The sequence below is a fragment of the Plecotus auritus genome (genome assembly GCF_963455305.1).
Source record: "Plecotus auritus genome assembly, chromosome: 5".
Taxonomy (NCBI): Eukaryota; Metazoa; Chordata; class Mammalia; order Chiroptera; family Vespertilionidae; genus Plecotus; species Plecotus auritus.
Genome location: NC_137776.1, coordinates 171,084,481 through 171,109,247, shown reverse-complemented (window position 1 = coordinate 171,109,247; position 24,767 = coordinate 171,084,481). Strand labels below are relative to the sequence as shown.

The following is a 24,767-nucleotide window of genomic DNA, read 5'->3' as shown; positions in this document are numbered from 1 at the left end:
GTGGGAAAGAGAAATGAGTGACAGGATCTCCAGGCTAGTGCTAAGGTTCAATCTGAGTTTCATAGCCTGGATCACAAGAGAATAAGGATATCAAGAAAATGGCAGAAGGACAACCCTTGCCACAGGCTAAGTGTTCATCAGCCCAATATTCAACATCTGTCAGAATATCAAAGGGTAGTTTGTAAAAGAATGTGGTCTAATCTCTGTGACCTAGTAAAGCCTAAATATTCTTAACTCATCCTGAATTTCTAATCATTAATTTGTATCTAGACCCTTCCTAAACCTCCCTATAAGAAACATTTTGCCATTTGAGTAACCTTTTCTTTTAAAAATCAAAAGGAATATTATTACTATTTCCTCCATTACATACGGGAAATCTTAGGCCCAAAGTTAGGATAGATGCTAAAACAAACTCATTTTTCTCAGCTGGAACTTCTAACCAGATTAGAGGTCCCTATTTAAAAAGACCTTTGCTGATCACTGGAGATGATGAGAATACAGGAAGCAAAGGAAAAAAAAAATGATAGGACTTTTAAATTATTAACATAAAAATAAAAGTAGATGAATAGAAAAGGTGAAAACACTTCAATGACTTGGTCTTGGTTCTCAAATTTCTGGAGTTGATTTTGGAGTATCAGGAGAGCAGCAGAAATGGAAGGAATTCTCTTTAGGCAAATATCTATCAAAATCTATTTCCAAAAAACTCCTCTTGTGGGATTAGAAGGTTTTATAAAGCAAAAGGTAGCTGTCCTGAAATTTTCAATGCTAGGCTTAGATATTAAATTTACAACCTTAGGTGAAGTTTACCTTTCTTGATGCAATTTTCTTCCAGGTCTCGAACATAACCCTCTAGGCAGTTCTCACACCAAAACCCAGTAGTGTTATGGAGGCAGTTGATGCACTCTCCACTCTCAGGCTTGCAAATCTTTGGAGTTTTAATTGGGTCCACGTGGCCATGACATTGGCACTTCATACAGATGCTGTCATAATTGTAATAGCCATTTTCACATTTATTGCAGTTCTGGCCTGTGTAACCCTCTTTACACTGGACACATTTAGGTTCCAATTCACCCAATTCTAAAACAGAGAGAACATCAAAATAATTTAGTCCAGTCTCAAGCTACAATTGAAAATGCAAAACAATTACTAGTTCTTATAATTACAGATTATAAGCTTTCCCTACTACCTCCTCTCAAATTTAAGAGGCACATGGAATCAAACTAAAAATCTACACCTTATTTATTAATTGTCCAATTTATTGTGAGAATGATGGGGCCACAGAGAACCTATTCAGTAAAGAACAAAAGAGGGGGGATGGGCTGTAGGAGATCAACCGAAGGACTTGTACGCATGCATATAAGCATAACCAATGGATAAAAAACACTGGGGGGAGGGGACAGGTAAAGGCATGTACTGGGGGGAAGGGGAGACCGGGGGAAGGTCAATGGGGAAGGAAAAAAAAAAAAGGAGACATATGTACTACTATTTGTAATACTTCAAACAATTAAAAATAATAATAATAAAAAAAATTAAAAATTTTTTTTAAAAACCGTAAAATAAATAAATAAATAAATAAATCTCTTACAAAAAAAAAAAGAACAAAAGAAATATGCTTACATAAGAAATCTAAATAATTACAATGAATAGGCACTCAATTTTTTATCCCTTCCTCTTTAGTCATGACAGATTAAATAAAATATGCTTTTAACAAAAACTTCCTCATCCCTCTCTCAAGTTTCATTTCACATATGTATTTGGATTTGATTGCAAATGCCTTGAAAGGAAATTTTTGCTGTTTTTATAACTCCCTTTCACCTGCAGCACCCAGACTTTATGAACACATTTTATACCTATTGATAACTGATTCACTCTTTTTGCTTCTAAAAATAAAGATTTAGAGAAAGGCCTTACTTATGATACAACTGCCTGTAGATGTCACTGCTGAACAAGGGCAGCGAAAACATTCTTTAGTGGCATCGGGACTCTGATAAAATCCTTCTTTGCATTCTTCACAGTGGTCCCCTTTGCTATTTCCCCGACAGTTTAAACAAGCACCTAAAAGAAGTAAATTATTTTAAGAAGTTAAAGATTTACTCTGATAGCACAGTAACTTTATATAAATCATACCTACAACCAAAAGACCTTAAGAGATATCAAGAAAATGTGATCCAATAGAGATTGGACAGAGTTCAGTTTCTGCCCCATCTTACTTCTACATTGGCCAGGTCTGCAAGTTTGGTGCCCCCTAGCAGACTGTAACCTCTTTAGGGAAAGGTGACAAGAGTTGCAGTAAGCCCTTGATTGATTGACCACATACTGAAAGTAGGCCAGCTATTTATAAAGAGAAAATAAAAACAATCTAAAAATCATTGAAAGAAAATAGGTAAAACTATATGATTTCAATCACTGGGATACTGAATTAAATAAGTGAACTAAACCTATATGTTACGAACATGCATAAATCTTAAAAATAATGTCGGTTGAAAAAGCAAATTGCAGAATGATATATATGGAGAGTACTTACTTTTTTTGTTTAAGTGTTTTTATTGCTTTCAGAGAGAGGAAGGGAGAGGGAAAGAGACAGAAACATCAATGATAAGTATCACTGATCAGCTGCCTCCTGCATGCCCCCCACCGGGGATGGAGCCCAAAACCAGGGCATGTGCCCTGACCAGGAATTGAACCGTGACCTCCTGGTTCATGGGTCTATGCTCAAACACTGACTGAGCCATGCCAGCCGGGCTGAACTTCTTTAACTTTGATTATTTTTATTGTTATTGTCATTAGGAGAGATGGTTCCTTTCCCACTAAACTCAGTGACAAAATGTTGAAAACAAATTGCCACATGTAAAAAGACTTTTCCTCATTTATTTCACCATTTCATAGTTTATATATAAACCTGTCAAAAATATAGCAAGTACTGATCATGTCTACAGGGCAGAAGGCAAACTTTAACCTGCCAAACAGAAAGAAGGCTAAGCTTATATGAACAAGGAAGAGAGTACCAAGAGATAAGGCCAAAGAGAAAGGCGGGGTGCAGAGGGGGGCTGAGCACCAGGTCAGCGAGGGGGCCAAGGGCTGAGCGGGCCTGGAGGCTGGGTGCTCGGGCTCTTGGGGCTCCCGGAAGCTTCCTCCAGCATCTAGTCCATACCACCCTGAACGCGCCCCATCTCGTCTGATCTTGGAAGCTAAGCAAGGTTGGGTCTGGACTTGGATGGGAGACCGCCTGGGAATACAGGGTGCTGTATGCTTCTTCTTTTTTTTTTTTTTTTTTGCATGCCCCTATCCTCCCTTTGGCGGTGTTGGGGGGAACCCCTCCCAGGGCTACTCTGGGAACCGACCCCAAATCAGGAAATGGTGTCTCCTGCCTTACAGACAGCACCCCTGCATTGGAGAGGTGTGTCAGTTACATGTTTGAATTTTATTCCAAGAGGCCTTAAGCATGGGAATGACATTATCTGGTTTTACATTTTTATTTTTATTTATTTATTTTTAATATATTTTATTGATTTTTCACAGAGAGGAAGGGAGAGGGATAGAGAGTTAGAAACATCGATGAGAGAGCAACATCGATCAGCTGCCTCCTGCACACTCCCCATTGGGGATGTGCCTGCAACCAAGGTACATGCCCTTGACCAGAATTGAACCCGGGACCTTTCATTCCGCAGGCTGACGCTCTATCCACTGAGCCAAACTGGTCAGGGTGGTTTTACATTTTTGATCACTCTGGTTGTTACGTGGAGACTGGACTATGGTAGGGTGGGGGTTAGGGGATGAGAGAACAAAAGAGGAGGCAGAGATCAGATGAGTGTCAAAGTAGTTCAGAGAGAGGACAGTGGCTTAGACAAGGATGACAGCAATGATCATGAACAGTGGTCAGACTCTGGGTCAGGCGTCCTCAAACTACGGCCCGTGGGCCATCTGCAGCCCGTGGGCCACCTGCAGCCCACCGAGGACATTTATCTGGCCCACCGGGTGCCACTGCCTGTCCTGCTTAGCAGCCGACTCGTCCCTGGTCCGCAGTGCGCATAGGAATTTGTTCATAGTTTTTTTTTAAAAAACTATAGTCTGGCCCTCCAATGGTCTGAGGGACAGTGAATTGGCCCCCTGTTTTAAAAGTTTGAGGACCCCTGCTCTGGGTGTTATGCTGAATGTCAAGCTAAGAGAACTTGATGATGGACTGGATATTTGCAGTAGGAAAAAAAAAAAGGAATAAAATATAACTCCCAGGCTTTTGGAGCAACTGGGTGAATGGTGCCAGTCACCAAAATGAAGAACACTAAGAGTAAAGCAGATTGACTTATAGGGTAAAATAGAGATTTTTGGGGGGATGTGTTAGGATTATAATGCTAATTAAAGCCTTCAGGTAAAAATGTCGAAAGCATTGTTAGATCTTTGAGTGTGAGGATCAAGGAGGAAATGTAAATCTGGTAATCAGCACATGTGTAGATGACATTTAAATTAAATCCAGGGGACTGAATGAGATCATTTAGAGAGCGTATAAATGGAAAAGATAAGAATGCCAAGGGCTGAACTCTGAGGCACTCCAGTGCTTACAGTGGAACAGAGGAAGATGTAGCAGAGCCAACTGCAGATGGGGAAAAAGAGCCAGAAAAGTGTGATATCCTAAAGTGAAGAAAGTCATTGACGAGTAAAGGAGTGTTCAACTCAGTCAAGCTGCCATGGAACACTATGAATACATGAAGGAGTTTAATTCTTAAAAAGAAGTACACAATATGAACAGAAAGTTCTAGTTTAAAAAATAATAGTCCCCCCACCTCCACTTTAAGGAAAAGATGTGCTCTATAAAGAAAATCTAGAAAAACACAGTAGAGTAGAAAGACAAAATAATTACCCAAAGAACTGTGTCAGTAAGATTTTGAAAGGTTACTTGAAATCTCCACGTAGAAAGGTTTGGATTTTGCTTTTTAAATAATCTAAACGTATCCCACATGTCATTTTTATACCTTGCTTCTTTTCCTCTCATATTGTTATATATCATTCTTTAAAACATTTTAATGACAACATGATAACATTTCCATTTATTGTTTATAATGAGCCAGGCACTGTATTAAGAGTTTTATAAGTACACTAGAGGCCCGATGCACAAAATTCGTGCAAGGGGCTCGGCCCTCGCAGCCCCCGCTTCGTCTGGAAGGTCGTCTGGACAGTTGTTCTGCTGTTCGGTCTAATTAGCACATTAGCTCTTTATTATATAGCATTGCATTGAATCTTCACAACCCATGAAGCAGTTACTGTCATTATCCCAAATTTCTAGATTAAAAAAAAACAACAGGCTAAGAAACTTACACAGGTAAAGATTTCACTTTCTGTGCTCTTAACCATGTATTGCCTAGATAACATAATTTGCTTCATTCCCTGCTAGAAATAGGATGGTCTAATTTTTTAGAATTATAAGTACCACTTTGATGAACATCTTTGAACATAAAGCTTTTTATGAATTTAGAATTATTTTCTTAGACTAGATTCCTAGAAACAGAATTACTGAATCAAAGAAGTATTTTTAAGACTTCTGATACACATTGTCAAACTGCTTTCCAAATTTTACCCCAATATATCTTATCACAAAAAGGTTACTTTAAAGTCTACTTCAATATAAAATACAAGGTATAGAAAAAGACTAGAGTGAGGAAAAATAAAGACTATGAAAACATAGTAAGTGGCCACCAGAGGGCAACCGTAACACAGCACTCTTGAAAAAACATCTCATTTTAGACGAAAGACTAACTTTATATTAAGCTTACAGTTTTAAATCAAGTATTGGCGATCCTTCACATTGGATTCCATTTTTATTATATTTCAAAACAGATAAATCATTTATTTCTCTTATTACTAACTGCTTTTAGAAAGCCTAACCATGAAAAGGATTTCTTTTGCCTTAAAATATCTCCAGAGCAAGGACAGGTTGGAATTTACTTAACATTAAAGATAGCTAGCTTATTGCTGCAAGGAAAATAAGAAGTTACAACCAGCAATGTGGACTGTTTCCTGGTCCCGCAAAAGATCTAGGGAGCAATTTAAATCAACTCAATATGATGAAGCATTTTTGCTATTACCTAGGACTGGAACTCATATATTGTGTGTATTTCCATTTACCTGTTCATTTATTTTTTAAAAATGTTAGTTAGTACTTATATGTGCCAAGTTACATGCTAAAGATAGTGTACAATTGTGAACAAAACTGATGTGGAACTTACAATGTAGTGACTAAGCCATATGTGACTCATAATCACAAATAAATATGCAATTACGAACTGTGATAAGTGCTATAAAAAAATACAAGTGTATATAAATGGGAATTGTCATTTATCCTGGAGCATCAGGAACTGCTTTCTAATGCAGTAACCTTTAACTAAAGGCTTGAAGGCAGGATATGATTTATTAAGGTAAAAGGTCCAGGGTTGGGGATAGAGGTGTATTAGAAAGGCCGTTCTAAGCATCCTGAATTTTTATTGGGGGAAAAAGATTTCAAAATTAAAGACCAGAAATGTTAATTGTCTTTTTATTGTCTAGTTTTTTAATACTTTAAGTTTGCCTAAATGTGGATTTCTTGTTCTTATACTGCCTAGGAGCCCAGCCAGCATGGCTCAGTGGTTGAGCGTCAACCTATTAACTATGTCATAGTTCGATTCCCAATCCAATCAGAAATTGAGATGGGTTGAGGATGATCACAATCTCAGTATGAGTCAGTTCACCAATGGTTCATCACAATTCTTGGTCGTGGCCCTCTAAGACTTCTAACTGAGAACCTAACAGGCCTGAGTATCCTCAGCCCTGAAAGACTGCAACAGATTCAGCACTTCCCTTCAGGTCCTACTCACACCTTCAAAATCTGGCAATGTCTTGAGAGAAAGATGGCTGGAGCCAGTCCTCTTTAAAGAGATTTTTGTCTCCTAAGCACTACAAGACTGAGAAATTTCTTTCTACCTTTTGGGCTAGCCTTCCATCTCCTACACAGTCAGCTAAGGTCCTAAGAGAAAAATGGCCTTGTGTTTAGAGCTCCTCTAGTTTCCAAACCATCACACAAGCCCCAAATGACTGCCAAAAGCTCTTCTTGCATCTCTTTCCTCAAAAGTCATTCCTTTGCTTGGGCTAACCTCTGTTCCTTAGTCTGTGCCCAGATTCAGCAAATGTCCCCTGGAAAGGAAATGGTTATGATCATCAGCTTACGTAGAAGGAGTTCTACACTTTCTGGAATTTTAGTTCATATCATCCTCCTTGTTTCCACAGCTCTACAACCAATAAGATTTTTGAAATTTATTTGTATGTTTTTTCAAGTTTTTGTTGCAGGAGTTTGGCTTGCTAATAACTTATTACATCCCACTTAAAGGAGAAAGACCCTTACAAACTATTTAGAAAGAATCAACCTACAGATGAAGAACCTCAAAATAAAAAGAACAATGGACTGATTTTAAAAAAGATAAGGAAAGTGTGTACCTGTGAGGGCATCACAACTGGAAGATCGATTATTGCATTGGCAGGGCAAGCAGCCACTCCTACTAAAGCCGTAATATCCATCTTGGCATCGATCACATGCAGAGCCGGTGACACCCACTTTACACTGGCATTTCCCAGAACTGCAAATAAAAGCAAAGACAATAAGCAAAGTAAATCAGTTTAAAATTGTGTTGTTAATATCCCATTATTCAAGGATCTTAATGTAGTAGAAATTATTTCAACTACAAGTATTGGCCTTGTGTTTAGGGCTCCTCTAAATAGTATGGCTTTTGGCTGTACCCCACGTTTTTCCATAAATATTCAATTAACATAGTACTAATACTAATAATTTGTGACAACTTAATCCTCTACACTTAGGTAGTTTAAAATGAATGATAAAGGAGCCATGGAGAATATAAGTCCCAGAGCTTAGAAATCGTTCATTAAGTACTGGGGCATAGAACTGATACTACTGCTACATCTCATTCCTGAATCATTCCACAGTTCCACCAGCATCCACACTGCCCAATCTGGAGATGAAAAGAAAAACCACTTAGCCTTCACCCAACCCTAGCTTCTGGGTGAAGAATATGAAGACCAGTATCTTAATGAAAGTGTCAACTAATATCCACTTAGATGCTGGAAACTTGATATAATTTTCTATTTTAGGTACAGGCTATATTAAAATATATCTGGTAATTTAACTGGAATTCACAGTTATGTAAAATGACTGTATGGTGACATCTATCACTTTCTGGATTAAATCCATAAAAAAATTATAGATTTTCAAACCCAAAGGTCTAAAAATCTAAAGAAAAATAGTTTATTTAGTATCCCATCTCTTCTTATTAATCTCTTTACTTTTTCTTAGATGACCATTACATTAATATCACCTCTTTCCAATCAGTGAAACTTAAATCTCTGTTGTCATTTTCAAGTCCTTTCTAACCCCATGTTCTTACAATCACTCACTCAAATCCAATATTTCACTAATTTATGTCAAATTTTCTTTCAAAATATCTCTTGGTATTGTTATTTCCTCTACAAATATTTCTCTTAGAACATCTTTCCTTCTACACCTCTCAAAAATTTCCTGCTATCAGGCTCATCTTTTTCTATGAAACTTTTCTCTAAAGAGATCTTTTGGCTTCCTGACTTCACATTCTCTGCACCATAAATTTTAACCTTAACTATGGTCTGTTCTATATTCATTCATCTATCTATCTATCTATCTATCTATCTATCTATCTATCTATCTAAAATAGAGAAAGATGCTAATTATCCAGGATGCTGTAATGAGTCGACCAGACAGGAGAAGGTTGCACACACAGCGTGGGGGGCGGGATGGCAGAGGCCTCCACGCACCTGCGCTGGGGAGGACCTGATCAGCAGTGGCTGAGGCTGCTTCAAGGACCGGAGAGGGAGGCAGGGCCGGACCGGCAGTGGCCACGGCTGCTGCTGCGGGGCCTGGGGAATGAGGCAGGGCCAGACCAGCGACTCCAAGGTGGGCGGCACCGCGCGATTTCGAATTGCGTGCTGGGCTCCTACTATATATACAAAACTCTTGCTTCTCTACTTACATTGTTAAAGACCTGAGGCAATGACTGTATCATGCAGAGGTTGTTTATTATCCTCAAGACATAGCACAAGCCTACGGATAGTGTACTATAACTATTTTCATTTCATACATCTTACTTGGTAAGTTTTCTGAGTCCAGGGACTGTACTTAGCCATCTTAATATCCTCAGAGTCTAGTACCTGGTTTGTTGTAGGCACTTAATATATACTTGACAAATAAATGGACAATAAATACACAAACTGAATGCTAGAGCTAAGTACTGGAAGGGAAAAAGGTGAAGGGCTATACTAGTTACCCTTCAGAACAGCTAAAATTCTTCCCTTTTTTCCAACAGTATAACCCTTCTTTATATGCTCATTCTGTATCTCAAATTTTTAGACTGCATCTGAGTAGATTTTGGCACCAGTAATATTGAATGGGAGACAATCCAAAGTAGAATTGCTTCTCAATATAATTTTTTTTTAGAAATTCAGCTCCTAATAATGAGTCCCCATGGTGGTGTTAGTTTTAGTTCAGGAGCCCAACCTCAGATTGTTAATACTTACACATATGATCAGTTAAAGTAACCCCCTACTATTTCCCATATTCCTATTTCTGTAGTAAAAATTGAAGTTCTAAATTTGAGAGTTATTGGAACTTTGGGTTAAACTTTGCAGAATGGAAGTAAAGCAATTTTCAACTCTGTATTCTTCTTGTAGCACACAAACCTAAGAAATATTGTTTTATGTGAGATAATATATTGCCAGGGTTCTTTTTCCCAGCCTTACAAAGGTTGGTTCTCGGCAATATATAAATAAATAGAAGCCTGGCTTCCAAAATGGAGTAGAAAAACAGTTCTACATGGAATTTTTTTAGGGTTTTCCTCAAACAAAACCAGTCCAGAAAGGAAAGAAAGCCAGGCTTCTATTTGTAACATATCTTAAAGTCTTGTATCCAGAGAAGTAACCTATCAACATCTTTCTATCTTAAAGCTGCCCAGTATATTGGGTTGGTTATTCAATTTCTTGACTAACAAATAAGTTTACAGAAAATGTAAAATGGAAGCATCTGAAAGCAGGCGTGATGATGATTATGATGATGATAAAAACAATGAACCATCGTTCATTGAGGGACTATGTCAATTATATATTCTCTCTAATCCTCAAAATAACTCTACTAGGTAAAGGTCATAATCCTCATCTTACTATTGAGGAAATGCAAAAAATTTAAAATTATTGTCCACACCTCGCAATTATTTGTACAAAGATAGACTTTCCCCCTATACCACCATGCTACTTATCCTTCCCTAAGTTTGACTCTAAATTTCTACAAGAAATTTGCCTGCCAAACAACTTGACACTCCTTGAGTATCAAGCTTCATTATGTAGATTCCAAGCACCACAATTCACCATTTATTTAAGTTCTAATCCCAGTGAGCTGTTTCTGCCTTACCCAGAATAAACCCTCATCTCTTTTCTCACTGCCAGTAAATTTTAGGACTTCCTAAAAAAAAGCTAAGAGGTCTTAATGCTTGAAGAGAAACTGCCTAGCAAAGTCTAAGGTTCTCAGAAGATAAATCCCAAAAATTGTGATGCTTAGTTAAAGCTTAATTAAAATCAATTAAACTTTGTACTCATCACAGTATAGACGATGAGCATTGTTTTTAAAATGCTACAGAAATTGATTAACAACATGTCTCTTAAGTAACTTTGCAAAAAAATTTAAAGAGAAAATTTATATATATACAGTCTGTGATATATATACAGTCTCACACAGAACTATCCCAAGTTACTTAAAGATCTAGTAATGAAAATGTGTGTTCATCAAAATGAACTTCAGGAATATCTTATGACTCAACAAGAAGTAACCAGTCAATTTAAGTCTTGCTATATTGAAAATTATAAAGTATATAATGTACCTTTCAGAGAATGGCTAACAACAGTTCACTAGTTCACTAGCCAAATTCCAAAGCTTTTAAAACATTAACCAAAATAGGCTTGCTTCTCATTTCTCTACAGACATTAGATTATTCAGTATATAGAATAAATAGTTATTTTTAATGACAGTATTTGCCCAATCCACCACCTATAAGAAAAAGGTATAATCTTAGAATACCTAATAATATAATATTAATAATTAATTATTATTGTTAATTAATAATATATTACTACTATAAGGTACAGCCAGTGTTCTCAAAGTAGATGCTATTCTTTTAAGTGGACTTTTCTTTTGTAATTCTGCTCTGGGCACTCGGAAGACTAATTTAAGCAGGCATCTTTCTCCCTGGAGTGTATGTTCCTTAGCTGATGGTTTTTTTAAAAAATCCATGAATGGCTTTAAGAATCTTGATAAAGCAGTTAACTAGTCTAGACACCATGCTTCACTTTACTTGGGCAGATTTCAGAACAACAGGAAAGGAGATGCTTTTTTCTCTCTTTTTAAAAAATACACAGAATGGAGTGGGGAAGTTTAATTGTGAGGCTGCCCTAGTAGGCTTTTCCACCATGCTGTTCATGGCCCATGGCCAAGCTCTGCATGTGTAAGAATTAAATCACTCAGCAAATATAAAGCTTTCCCTGTGTGACTTCTTTTATAGAATAAAGCCTTTACAACACCCCCTTTCATGGTATCCCTCTGTTAAAAACTGCTGAATGCTTTTTGAAGCAAAGGTCAATGATATAAATGCAAGAAAGAAAAAAAAAGTGGATCTGTTAACAAACCACTTATGCTTATCCATAGGTTTGAAATGAAAGAACCAAAGACTCACATATTCATACCTAGAGAGTAAGAGCAAAGAACTGGAGTTTGAATAGAAGTCAGAAATCTATACTACTGAGATAAACTAACAAAAAATTTAAGATAGAATTGCTCATCTGATGTCACTCTGTATAGATAGATATGAGTTAGCTGCTAGTAAAGTATAACATGGTATAGAGAATTATTTCAGAAAAAAATATAATTAATTATAAAGTAAGCACAAGCATTGTGGAACTAAGCTGCAATAAGTATAACTACAAGTATACTACACGTATCTTATACTCTCCCAAATGGAATTCTCAGATTTTCTTATGATGTAAGTGCTTAGAGACTTTATCAAACTCATAGGTGTGAGCAACTATTACAAGGTTTGAACACTTAAAAATTATTTCTTAAAATGTAAACAAGTAGTATGTTTTCTGAAATGAAGCTATATTTCAAAAGGAAATTCAACAGTGTATCATCTCAAGATAGAGTCCATATTTATGTCATACAAACATTAACCAAAATGTCCTTTTAAAGGTTTTGTTTTGTTTAAGATGAATGGGTGGAGAATCTTCAGAATTTCCATTATTTTATCATCACACTGGCCAGGGTGGGAAGGGTGGAACACAGGAAGGGAGGTATCAAGGTCTATGGAAAACTCATAGCCTCAGGAGATAGGGAGAGCAAATTCCAGTTCTGCTAGTAACAAGCTGGGACCAAGTACTTATTCCATCTTGGACTCAGTATTCTCATTTGTAAAATGAAGGCAATTATACCAAACTCTGTATGGTTATTGTGAGAATTAAAGATTGCATATTGCATATGTCTGGCACATAATCAGTACTCAAAAATGAAAGGAATATGAAGATAATAACAATGTCCTAGAACTTGAATTTTTTTCCTGAGAATTGTAAGGAGAATGGGTTAGGATCTCTAGTAGACAAAGGTAGACAGACTAAGTTATTTGCTTTTCAAATTCTGTTAACAAACTTAGAAAAATTGAAAGAATTTATAGGGTAATTACTAGATTGAAGCAAATGTGGGTAGGAAAAGAAAGCATATTATTGAACACATGGTAGAAAAGGTTTTTGGAAAGAGAATTAAAAATTGAGAAGGGAAAGGATCAGCAACTCCTACATTAGGCGGGACCAAAGCCAGGGAGACCTGATGTGCTTTTGTACCAACTAGCTAAATGATTTAACTTTTTTTTTTTTAATTGTCATATGTCTTGGCATGTTTTGTTATAAAAAACATTGTCTATTTTTTTCCTAATATTTACAAGCTATAAATTGTATGTATGGCATACCTTTAGCTATCATGTTATTAATTTTAACTCAAGCAGTCACAAAATAACCAAAGATACAGTTCTAATTAGGGGAAATTAATTTATTAAGTTTTGTTTTTCCTCTTTCCTCCTTCCTCAGACAGTTTACATATTGGCAGTCTATCATGGAAAGAACGAGAAAAAGAAAAAATAGATAATCAAATGCATCAATTATTTTCTTCATGTTTTTTAATAAATAAGTAAATTTAGTTTAGGGAGAGACTAAAAGTACTAAAATTACTGAAATCAGAGCCTGAAATTATCAGTAAATTGTGGATTACAAGTGCTCTCAATAATTTAAAAATAATATTAACAGAGAGCTAACTCTGCCTGGGTGGCTCAGTTGGTTGGAACATAGTCCTGAACACCAATAGGTGGTAGGTTCGATTCCCCATCAGGGCACGTACCTAGGTTGCAGGTTCAATCCCCAGTAGGGGCACAAATGGGAGGCAACTGATCGATGTTTCACTCTCACATCCATGTTTCTCTATCTCTTTTCCTTTTCCTCTCTCTCTCAAATCAATATTAAAAAAAAAAAAAAAAGACAGCTAGAAAACATTTTTCTAACTGGAAAAAACTTTTACATGGGAAAATAAATTCTTAATTTCATGTCCGTGTCATGATATTATAAAGGTAATGAAAGAAATAATTTTTCCTCTTTTGTTATGAAATAAACTCAATAATTAAACATTTTGGCAGAAGACTATCTGCACTTAGTGTTCTTCTATCTACAATCATGGAAAAGACCAATATGCAATGAGCAAAGCTCCTTTTCTGGAGGGGGAAAAAAGCATAGCTTTATTAGTTGAAAACATTGGGCCATTATGCTAAACATTCCTTATATTTTTTAAGCAAATAGTCTAAAATATGTTTAGAGAAAATCCATATTCAGACAGAAAGTCTCAATACTCAAAAAGGATATTACCTAAGTACAAAAATATTTTTTGATAGCTGATCTTACCAAAACCAAACTTAAACGTTTACTTAAAAAGTCAGAAGTAAAACTTAATGGCAAAGAAAAATAAAAAGTGTCATATTTCCCAAACCACAACTTGGGAAGATTAAGTTAATTTAACTAGGAAAGTTATTTCTTACTTCCGTAAGTGTTTTCTTTTTTTATGGAAGAAATACAGCCATAAGAATTCTCAAACCCACACGATTACTCCATCATTTGAGTCGAGATTTCTGCATTTCAAAAGTTCATTTTGAAAAGAGAAAAAGCATGAAGTCCAGTATAATCTTCTTGAAAAGATGCTTCTCAACTATGTTAACATTTTTATTCTTTTGTAACCATTGCAAACGTTTCGGTAATTATTAATACTTGATTTGTATACATGCTATGTCACAAAAATTAAATCATAGTGCCTAGAATTTAGAACTCATTTTTTCACAGAAATGACAGCATAAGCGGTTGCTTAGTTCCAGAAGAGCAAACAAAAACAAAATGTTTACTAGTATACTGATAGTGCTGAGGACCAAGTCCTTTAAACCCAAGTCCTGTGCCTTTGAGTTCTGAACCCTTAGGTGGTGGAATGGTCAGAAGGCAATATTAACATTTACTGAGTTCATACTATGGAGTTATAAATAAAATACATAGCACAAAACTTATATATTTAAAAATAAAACTTCTTAAACTTGATGGTATCTCAGATCTCTATGAGAATCTATTGAATGTTACCTCCACAGAAATATGTACATATTCACCATTACATTTCACATGCTTCCCTCCTCTTAGGTTAAGAACTTCTGATCTCGACCATAGGAGCACATACTAATCCAGATATGAAAACCATGGGAGTTTAATGTAACAGAAAGAACATGGGATATGGTTCAGAAGACCTTGAATTGACTCTTCTCATCACTCTGATATTTAATAAATATCCAAGCTTGGGCTCATTATGTAACCTTTCAATTAATATTTCTCATCTTTAATTTGATGGATAATCATCCTTATCTACCTCTTGGGGTTGTTGTTAGCACCAAATAAGAAAATGTACAGGAGAAAAGAATACTGTTTATTGTAAATGACTTTGTAAGTAGTTATTAACATTCCCTGGAAACTATTGAATTTATAAATACAGGCCCAAGTTTGGAAAACCCAAATTATTGAAACATATGAGATAAATAATACCAGAGAATTCACTCAATACATAAAGAATCAAAATAATGAAATTAACAATTTTTAACCTAGTCCTATATACTTTGAATGCCAAAGTAATCATAGCTGAAACAGTTATGTACCTTTTTCATAGGAAATCCAGAGAAACTTCAAGTCAAAATATATCTCTCTCTGGAATTAAAAAATTTAGGTATTTTGAGTGGAAATCAAGTCCAAGAAGAAAAAAGATGAATAGTCCCATATTTCTCTCTCTACCCTCTAGGAAACATTTCTTGCTATGAAAAGAACCATCTGAGATGGAAAAAGTCATGCTGATTTAATTTTCTTTCAAGGGACACAGGAAAAGACAAAGCCTTCTTTGTGGCAACAAGCATCCTTCTATTTCAGCCTAAGTCTAACATAAGTTTGAGAAGCTCTTCTTTTAAAACTTTAGAGAAAAAAGATATTTAAAACATTAAAATAGGCTGTGAATTTGATTGAATATTCTAACCACAATGTCATACATCTAAAATGGTAGATATATATGCCACCAGAATAAGTGTATTTCCTTATCCTGGACCTCAGGCTAAGAATTATCCAGAAACAACTTTGTCCTCATAAGAAAGAATATAGTAATATTATCCATATTCCCTTGACTAACTGCTCCTAATAACAATTCTATTAACTTTTTATTTAGAAATATTAGATTTAAACAAAAGTTGTAAAGATAGTACAGACAGTTTTATATCATTCACCCAACTTCTGCTTACGTTAACTTATCATATAAACATGGTATATTCATCAAAACTAAAAATTATTAACAGTGCTATAATTTTTAGTACTATTAACTAAACTATAGACTATTATATTTAATCTAATTTTTATACTACTGTCCTTTTTCTATTCCATGATCCAATCAGGATATCACCTTATATTTGCTTGCCTTGTCTCCTTAGCCTCCAATCTGACAGCTTCTCAGCTTTCCTTGTCTCTTATGATCTTGAAGCTTTTGAAGAGTACTGGTCAGATATTTTGTAAAATGCTTACCAATTTGAGTTTCCTTGATGTCTTGTCACAATTAGACTGAGGTTATATTGGGGAAGAATATCACAGAGATAATGTGCCCTTCTCATTGCATCTTATTAGGAAGTACATGTTATCTATATAATTTACTACTGATTATGTTATTATCTTGATCATGCAAATGAGAATTTTTCATGTTAGGAATCTGTCTATATGAGAGCTAAACTTAGTATGGTTATCATGCTTATTTAGAAAATAAGTAAAGGTTCAGAACTCAATTAATAAACTCTAGGACCTACTGAAGGCAGTCTAGTCAAACAGGCGTTGGTTTGAGCCTCTTTCTGCCACTTACTAGTCTGTTGGGGGGCAAATTATTGAAGTCTCAGTTTTTTCATCTGTAAAATAATACCACTTCAATCAGTTGCTATTTTATCCTTATAAGAGTTCATATAAAGCATTTAGCCTGGTACATAGTAAATATTCAATAAATGGTAATGCTCTTCATTCTGGACTAGATAGTGGTAGTAATAATGATAATGTATTGGCCACGTTGTGTGACATTTTCATCTTAGAAGGAAGTCAAACTACAGGTCAGAAAAACACTGTGTTTGTAAGATCTTAAAAACTTTAAGTGTAGTAAAATGTCCTAGCAGAGAGATATTTAACTTGAGATTAAATTTGTAGTTCCTTTTTTAGCAAGAGAAGTTTATAATAGCTTTACCATTTGGGCAGGGATAGAAAAAAACCTGGAAGTAGGTCTTCCTGACTGGGTGAAGAATCATTTAAGTTAGGTTTCCCTTAGTTATGTAAGTACAGAGTGAACAAGCCCCACTGTTCATAGAGAAGGGTTTAATGAGACCTTTTGAATACTGGAAGAAGGGGGGTTAGGAATTTGTTAGGTAAAACATTCTATAAAATGTCCTCCACCAGTACTCTTGGAGCTGGCTTGCACAGTGGGATGTGGCTGTACATATAAAACTGAAGGAGATGATTGTTAAGATCTATAACTTTGGAGCCCCAATTTAGAGCATTTTTTAAAGAAATGGCACTAAGGGAGTGGGTTTATCCTCCCTTAAAGAATTGTTGCTGCCAATGATTCTGGACCAATAAAAACTTCATCAGAATAGTGAGCAAGCATCATCTGTCAGGTTGTTCAAGGCCAGGCCTCAACCCATGTAGGAATGGCAAACGACACTATCAGTGAACTAATCAGAATCATGTTCCCTTAATACTTAGCATGACAGGAAGATTGACTCCTAGAGTTATTTAAAAAAAAAAGTAATTAATTGGTGGAGAATGGGTTGCCTCAAAAGGAGGGTACTGGATTTATGCTACTGAGGTATATGAGTGTCAGAGGAATTGACTGGGAAAAAACAGGTATGCCTAAATTTGAACTCTATTTGTAGAAAAGTTTGTCAGTTATATAAGCTTTCGACTTCCCCATATCTATTATATTTGTTACCCAACAGGCCTTATTATAAAGATGAATAGTTTTAAAACTCTTAAAAAATAAAGAGCTCTTGAATTAATTTTAGCAACAAAGAAAGAACATGAGTATGGGGACACTGCTTGACATTCAGCAGCAAAGCTTATGGAGGCATAAAAATACCATGGGATACAGTGGGTGGGAGCAACTACTGAAGCAGAGGAAAACAGATTCAATTTCTGCAGCTTGCAACAAAGGAAGAATGGTAAGCACAGGGAGAAGGTATGGGCCTGAGAAAGAACCCTAAGACTGAGCAAATTCTTAAATTCAACTGAGAAATACAAACTACCTTTAGATTTGTATGTATGTATTAATGCAAAAATCACAAACTTTCTAGAGAATTATGCACAGAAACACTGCATATCACCATTCTCATTATTCTCCATTCTTTCAATATTCCACCCATTATCACTATTATTACTCTAATTTTGGCCCTCACTAGTTTTCATTCTGTCTCTAATCTTCTATTTATCCCCATCCATTCTACTACTGTAGGAACACAGAGCTGACCATTCTTCTGCCTAAAAATTGTTTTGTGAATAAAATCCAAATAATTTGCCTGGCCCTTAAGGCCCTCTGTGACCTGACCCCAGCAGGATTTGTCAAACTTATCTCCTGTACCCCTACTTCTCTTCCACCTTACATCCTGTGTAAGCACATCTCTGAGACGTTAATCTTGCTGTTTCCTGTTCTGTAATGACTTTCCCACTTCTGTCTAAATCCTTTCCTTTCTCCAAAACTAAGTTCAAAAGCTATCTCCTCAATGAAATCATCTCTGATTTTTCCAGCTATAAATGATATCTCCCAGTTTCATAACCCCCTTGACTTTTTATCTTAATGTTTTATAATGTGGGTCAGTTTTGTATATATTTCTTAGTGACCTTACTAGATCAGAAGTTCCTTTGGTCTTCCATTGTCCTGTTTATCTTCTATTTCCCACAAGGCCTATTAAAGTATCCAGCACAAAATGTGTTGAACAAATAAATACCCTGGTAGCAAATACAGCATTTGTATGAACTTGGTTATTTGTACTATTAACATATGCATAACTACAGACTTGAGGGAGCCACTCAGAAGAAGCATAATATTTTAATATTATCAATAACAAAACTTTAACTTTAAAATATTTCTTTTAAAAATTTTAAACTGACCTAGAAGTTGCTTAATAGAAATGAAAAGCATAAGACAGTCTGTAAAATGGTTTAGGGAAAGTAACATGTTTGATCAACAGCAACTACATCAATTCACTGAGACATGTTAATGTTCACAAAGGTCACCGAGAGCTGGTGGAGGAAAAGTATGGCGATGTCTGTTTTTGTTTTATTTTCTCATTCATTTGACTAAAGCTGATATCTAAGTAATAATTAGAAGACCAGGAGGACAGATCGTGTCCTGTTGAATGGAGAATTTAAGATAGAAATGCACTGAAAAACATACAGAGCTTTCCAAACTGTAATAGCATTATTTACATTTAAACCTCAATACACTCAGAGCCTTTTTCTGAATAAGCCCCTGTCTGGCCATTTATTAACATTCAAGTTTTAGTCCAATTTGTTTTACTATAAATTTAACATGATACTTGGTATAATGTGCTTAAAATATCTTCTAAGACATAAACCATGTGGTACTGTACAAAATTTATTGAAGCAAATGAATCATGATAGTTAAGAAGCTGAGTAGAGTTAGCTACTTTTGATCAAGATGGTTAAAATTCTATATTCAAGGAAAAAAATAATAAAGTGTACCAAAAAAAGGTAATTTAAACTACAGATTGGTGTGATTGCAAGAATAATAATAGGGGTATAGAATAAATTTAATTTTATTTTAAAATTAAAGCTATGAGGCTTTGTTCTATTTTCCTCTAAAACAGCATGAAAAATGCAAGTTAAAATTTCTTGACTTTGGTACACTATGTATATGCAACTGTCTACCAGACATCTCTATCTGAATGTCCCATAGTCACTGAATGAGCATGTCTGAAAATTAACATCATCATGTCCCTCCAACTTGCTTATTTACCTATATTCTTTATCCAGTTAATGAAATATTTTTTCAGTCATGTGCCCATGTGAGAAAGAAATATGGGAGCTATTTCTCTGTCTCTTATTCTATACATACATCAACTATCTAATCTTGTAGATTTTATCTTCCAAATATTTCTTACATTGGTTGTCTGCTCTCCAGCACCACTGCCAGTGCCAATGTCAATGCTTTACATCAGGCCTTTAACCTCTCTTGCTGATTATTGTAATAGCCTTCTCACTGCCTGAGTTCTCTGTCTCTATCCACCAGACTTCTGATAGAATAATTTTTCTAAAAAGCAAATCTGATGTCACTCTTACTCAATATTCTTCACTGGATAAAATAACATGCATGGCACACAGCAGGTCCTTCATGGCCTCGCCCTATTTATTCTTCATTCAATCTGTTAATTCATCAAGTATTTACTGAGACTACTTTGTGCAAGGCACTGTTCTAGGTGTTAGTGATACAACAGTAAACAAAAAGGCAAGTCTCATGTCTTAGCATTCCCCACTCTTCTTCAACTCCTCCTCTCCAACATTATCAAGTACTAGAGGCCCGGTGCATGAAATTCCTGCACAGGTAGGGCCCCTAGGTCTGGCAGGGCCCATCTGTGGGGCAACCAGCAGGGTGATGTGGGGGGGGGGGGGGCCGCTGGCACCCGCCTTGGCTGGCCTGGGGCCTGTAGGCTGGGGGCAGCTCCTGCATTGAAGCGTCTGCCCCCTGGTGGTCAGTGCACATCATAGAGACCGGTCATTCTGCCAGTCATTCCACTGATGGGTCCATTTCCATATTAGGCTTTTATTATATAGGATTCCTTGCCTTCAAGAAATAGTGAGCCTCTTGCAATCTACTAAAGATGCCTTAATTTTTTTATACAAACTTCTACTCATCCTTCAAGTCTCAATTTAGATGCAACTTTCTCTCTCAAGACCTCTCTGAATTGCTTATGCACTTTATGAATATTCATATTTTATTTGTGTTTCTATCTTTCCTCTAACAGTAAGTTTCTTGAGCACAGGGATAATGTCTTTGGACACATAATTGGCAAATGCAATGTCTTTATTCAATGGAACAAGTGAATAAAATGACAAAGCTTTCCTCAATAACTAATTGTACCTAGTGATCAAATAACTTTTTCTTGATCTCTAAGAATCACAGGCAAAGTAATAAATAAGAGTTTATACAAGCAGCTGTTATTCTCAATTATTACACAAAAGATGATTTTCAGAGCCCCATATGAATGTGAACCTTGGAGGTTTTGTCATCTTTCTACTTGACATTTATTTCAGCATAAATTTACTTCAGGAGTAAAATTTTGCCCTCTGTCCTGGGGCACAGTCCCATAATTAAAAGCGCAAAATACTGCCCTGGCTGGTTGTTCAGTGGTTAGAGCGTCAGCCTACAGACCGAAGGATCACATGTTTGATTCCCAGGCAGGGACACATACCTTGGTTGCAGGCTTGATCCCTGGACTTGATTGGGGCGTGTGGGAGGCAACCAGTCAATGTGTCTCTCTCACATTGATGTTTCTCTCTCCTCCACCCTTCTCTCTCTGCCTTCCTCTCACCCTCCTCCCTCCTGCCTCCCTTCCACTCTCTCTTTGAAAATCGATGGGAAAAATATCCTTGGGTGAAGATTTTTTTCAAAGTACAAAGTAGTAAATATTTCAAAATACACTGTATAGCAGCAACCACAGATTTTATGAAAAGGATATTACACCACTACAGAATTTCTTTGCTATCTTACAGTCTAAAATGATGCATCTTAACATACTATGAATACATTTTTAAAAATCTCAAATATGTATATAATTGTCTAGATATAAAGTCAGCCCTGAAATATTTTAAGAGCTGTATTAAAAGACTCGAGCTCTCCTCACTAGACATACTGCTCTTTGAGATAAAATGCTATGTGATTTCTTCATTTGTTTATTAAACACATGTCCAAATGTAAATCATGAAAAAGCAAAAATGAAACGTTAATATTTTATAAACCAACTCTGTCCCAGTTAAACAGGTTGGAACACCAATGGTGATGTGAGGGGGTGGCCATCTGTCAGAACATAAAGGACTTTGTTTCTGTACACAAAAACATTGCTCAACCCACATCTGGCGCCTGTAGCCAAATTCTACGCTCACTGGGACAACTCCCACTAAAATATATTGGCATAAAGAACATGGAAATAAATTTTTTAAAAGCCAGCTGTTTGTTCCCAGGGTATTAGATGTATGAGAGAAATCAGTCAGAAATGAGTCCATTTTTCTACTTCTATTTATTTTTAAAAAGGGAACAGGGAGTTTACAACAGGAAAGAATTTGAGTAGGTGTTAGGAGATCAGATTTTTTAATCTCTCTGTATAATCTTATAAAATGCAATTGAATTCACTTTTTTTTAAATATATTTGTATTGATTTCAAAGAGGAAGGGAGAGGGAGAGAGAGATAGAAACATCAATGATGAGAGAGAATCATTGATCGGCTGCCTCCTGCACACCCCTTACTGGGGTTTGAGCCAGCAACCCGGGCATGTGCCCTTCACTGGAATCGAACCCAGGACCTTTCAGTCCACAGGTCGATGCTCCATCCACTGAGCCAAACCAGCTAGGGCTGAATTCACTTTTTCCCCCCTCTTGATACAGTCGTCTTCTCATCTCTCTGACTTCCCAAATCATAACTTGGAAAGCACATCTTAGTTCCTACCTTCTCTTGAAAGCCTCTCCTTATTCAGCTTATTCCTGTTTTTCTTCCACTGTAAACTACTCTACTTAGAAATTTAGCACTGTTTTGAATTGGTTTTAGCAGCTTTGCATCCTTTATTGGTCTTGCGTAAATTATACGTTTCTTCACAAAAGCAAAAGCAGAAGTGTTTTCACTCCAAAGTTTTTAGTCCTCTTTTGTAAGTCACCAATCCTATTCCTCACTTTTTTTTTTATTAAAACAGATTTGACACAAAGAGATGTTAATATAATAGATATTGTAATTGATAATTATTCATTGAAGGGCTGATCCTCTGATGCTCTCAGTTTCTACTACGCAAAATGGATTGGTTTTTACCAAGAAGTTATTCATATAGCATGACTATCACATTGAAGTCAGGGTCTGATTACCAGACTACAACCATAAGAAATTCCTATAGCCTGGCTGGCGTGGCTCAGTGGTTGAGCATCGACCCAGGAAACAAGAGGTCGCTGGTTTGCTTCCCGGATTATGGGTTCAATCCCCAGTGGGAACCATGCAGGAGGCAGTCGGTTGATGACGTCCTCTCTCATCGATGCTTCTATCTCTCTATCCCTCTCCCTTCCTCTATCTCTAAAAATCAATAAAAATGTATTTAAAAAGAAATTCCTATAAAATATCAAATAGTTTATTCCATAGCATCGAAGTGTCTTACAGTACTCACTCTCTTTGCTCAGTATCTGAGATTTTGAAAAAAAGCTGTACCAGCATAATGAATAGGAATACATAATCTAGATCTAAATTGCAAATGTTTCAATCCCAACTCTTTTGCTTACTGGCTATTACCTTGCAAATTAGACTAATTACCTAACTTACAATTCTTTTCCTGTGCAAATGAGAATAATAATAATAGTCTTGACCTGATATGGCAGCTCTGAGAAGTGAATTACTACTACATGCAAAGGGCTTGGGATAGTGCCTAGCACATGTTCAACTGATTTTACCTATTATTATTATTCTAAAATATATAATACCCAATAGGTTTCTTTATGAAAATGGAAGAAAATATATCCATTAGAATAAATAATTTCTTCTTTAACCTACCCAAAAAACCCAAATACCTCAATCCTTACTCATAGCCAAGTCTGGTTGACTTAATCCTCCTCATTTGTGAATCACCAATTCTAGTCTTTGCTTTTAAAAAAAAAAAAATAGATTCAATTCCTAGGAAGTTATAGAGCTGAACCCATGTGCCAGTCTCAATGTAAGTGGGCACACACACACACACACACACACACACACACTTCTCACAAAAACCCTTTATGTTGTATATATTAATTTTATTTTACAGATGAAAACACTGAGGCCCAGAGAGGTCAAACATCTTAGTAACTGTTATATAGTTAGTAAATGGCTAAACCAAGAATTGATCAAAATCTACTAATTTCAGATTCCAATTCCTTTCTACTACACCTCACATATTTGCCTACAATTTCCTTTCTCCTTTAATTCACCTATATATAATTAATAGCAGAGCACACATAGAGAGGTATTTCCTCATAGTTTACCATAAGTTCTGCAACTTTCCTTTCTGTTCCTCTAATCTCATCAGGTCAATTTAACTTCCTTTCTGGTGGTAAGAAATGTGGTGCTTCGAGCTAGATTTAGGGCTCCCATGTCTTCCTTCTAAAGATTTCTTTTAAGTGCAGGCTTAGAAGTAAACATTTTTCTCTCTCTCCAGAAGTACTCAAAGCAAATGTGTTTGCAGAATCTTATTTTAACAACTAGAGGCCCGGTGCATGAATTTGTGCATGGTGGGGTCCCTCAGCCTGGCCTGTGGGGATCAGGTCGAAACCCGCTCTCCGACATCCACTGAAGGGTCCTGGATTACGAGAGGGCGGTTCTCGGGTGACACACCCCGGAATCGGGCTCCCTCCTCTCTGGTTCCGGGTGTGTCACCCAAGAACCGCCACTGCCAAGTGACCACAGTTCGGCAGCTCCTGCGTTGAGCGTCTGTCCCCTGGTGGTCAGTGCACATCATAGCTACTGGCTGGTCTGCCGGTTGCTTTTCTATATATATATATATATATGGACTAGTGGCTCGGTGCACAAAATTCATGCATGGGGAGGGTTCCCTCAGCCCAGCCTGCACCCTCTCCAATCGGGGACCCCTTGGGTGATGGGATCGAGCCTAAACCGGCAGTCAGACATCCCTCTCGCAATCTGGGACCACTGGCTCCTAACTGCTCACCTGCCTACCTGCCTGCCTGATCGCCCCTAACTGCCTCTGCCTACTTGCCTGATTGCCCCTAACCCCTCTGCCTGCCTGCCTGATTGCCCCTAACTAACCTCTCTGCCTGCCTGCCTGATCGCCCCTAA

The 24,767-nt window shown here is 36.6% G+C and overlaps 1 protein-coding gene across 1 annotated transcript in view; it reads right to left on the bottom strand.

Moving 5' to 3' along the window:
• Nucleotides 1-24,767, bottom strand: part of MEGF9 (multiple EGF like domains 9) — an 85,367-nt gene that overhangs the window by 5,643 nt on the left and 54,957 nt on the right. The window contains exons 3-5 of the mRNA XM_080668665.1: nt 7,459-7,598; nt 1,912-2,055; nt 808-1,077 (exon numbers count right to left, since the gene is read on the bottom strand). Of these exons, the coding sequence (XP_080524791.1) occupies nt 808-1,077; nt 1,912-2,055; nt 7,459-7,598 (554 nt within the window). The remainder of the gene's footprint in view (nt 1-807; nt 1,078-1,911; nt 2,056-7,458; nt 7,599-24,767) is intronic.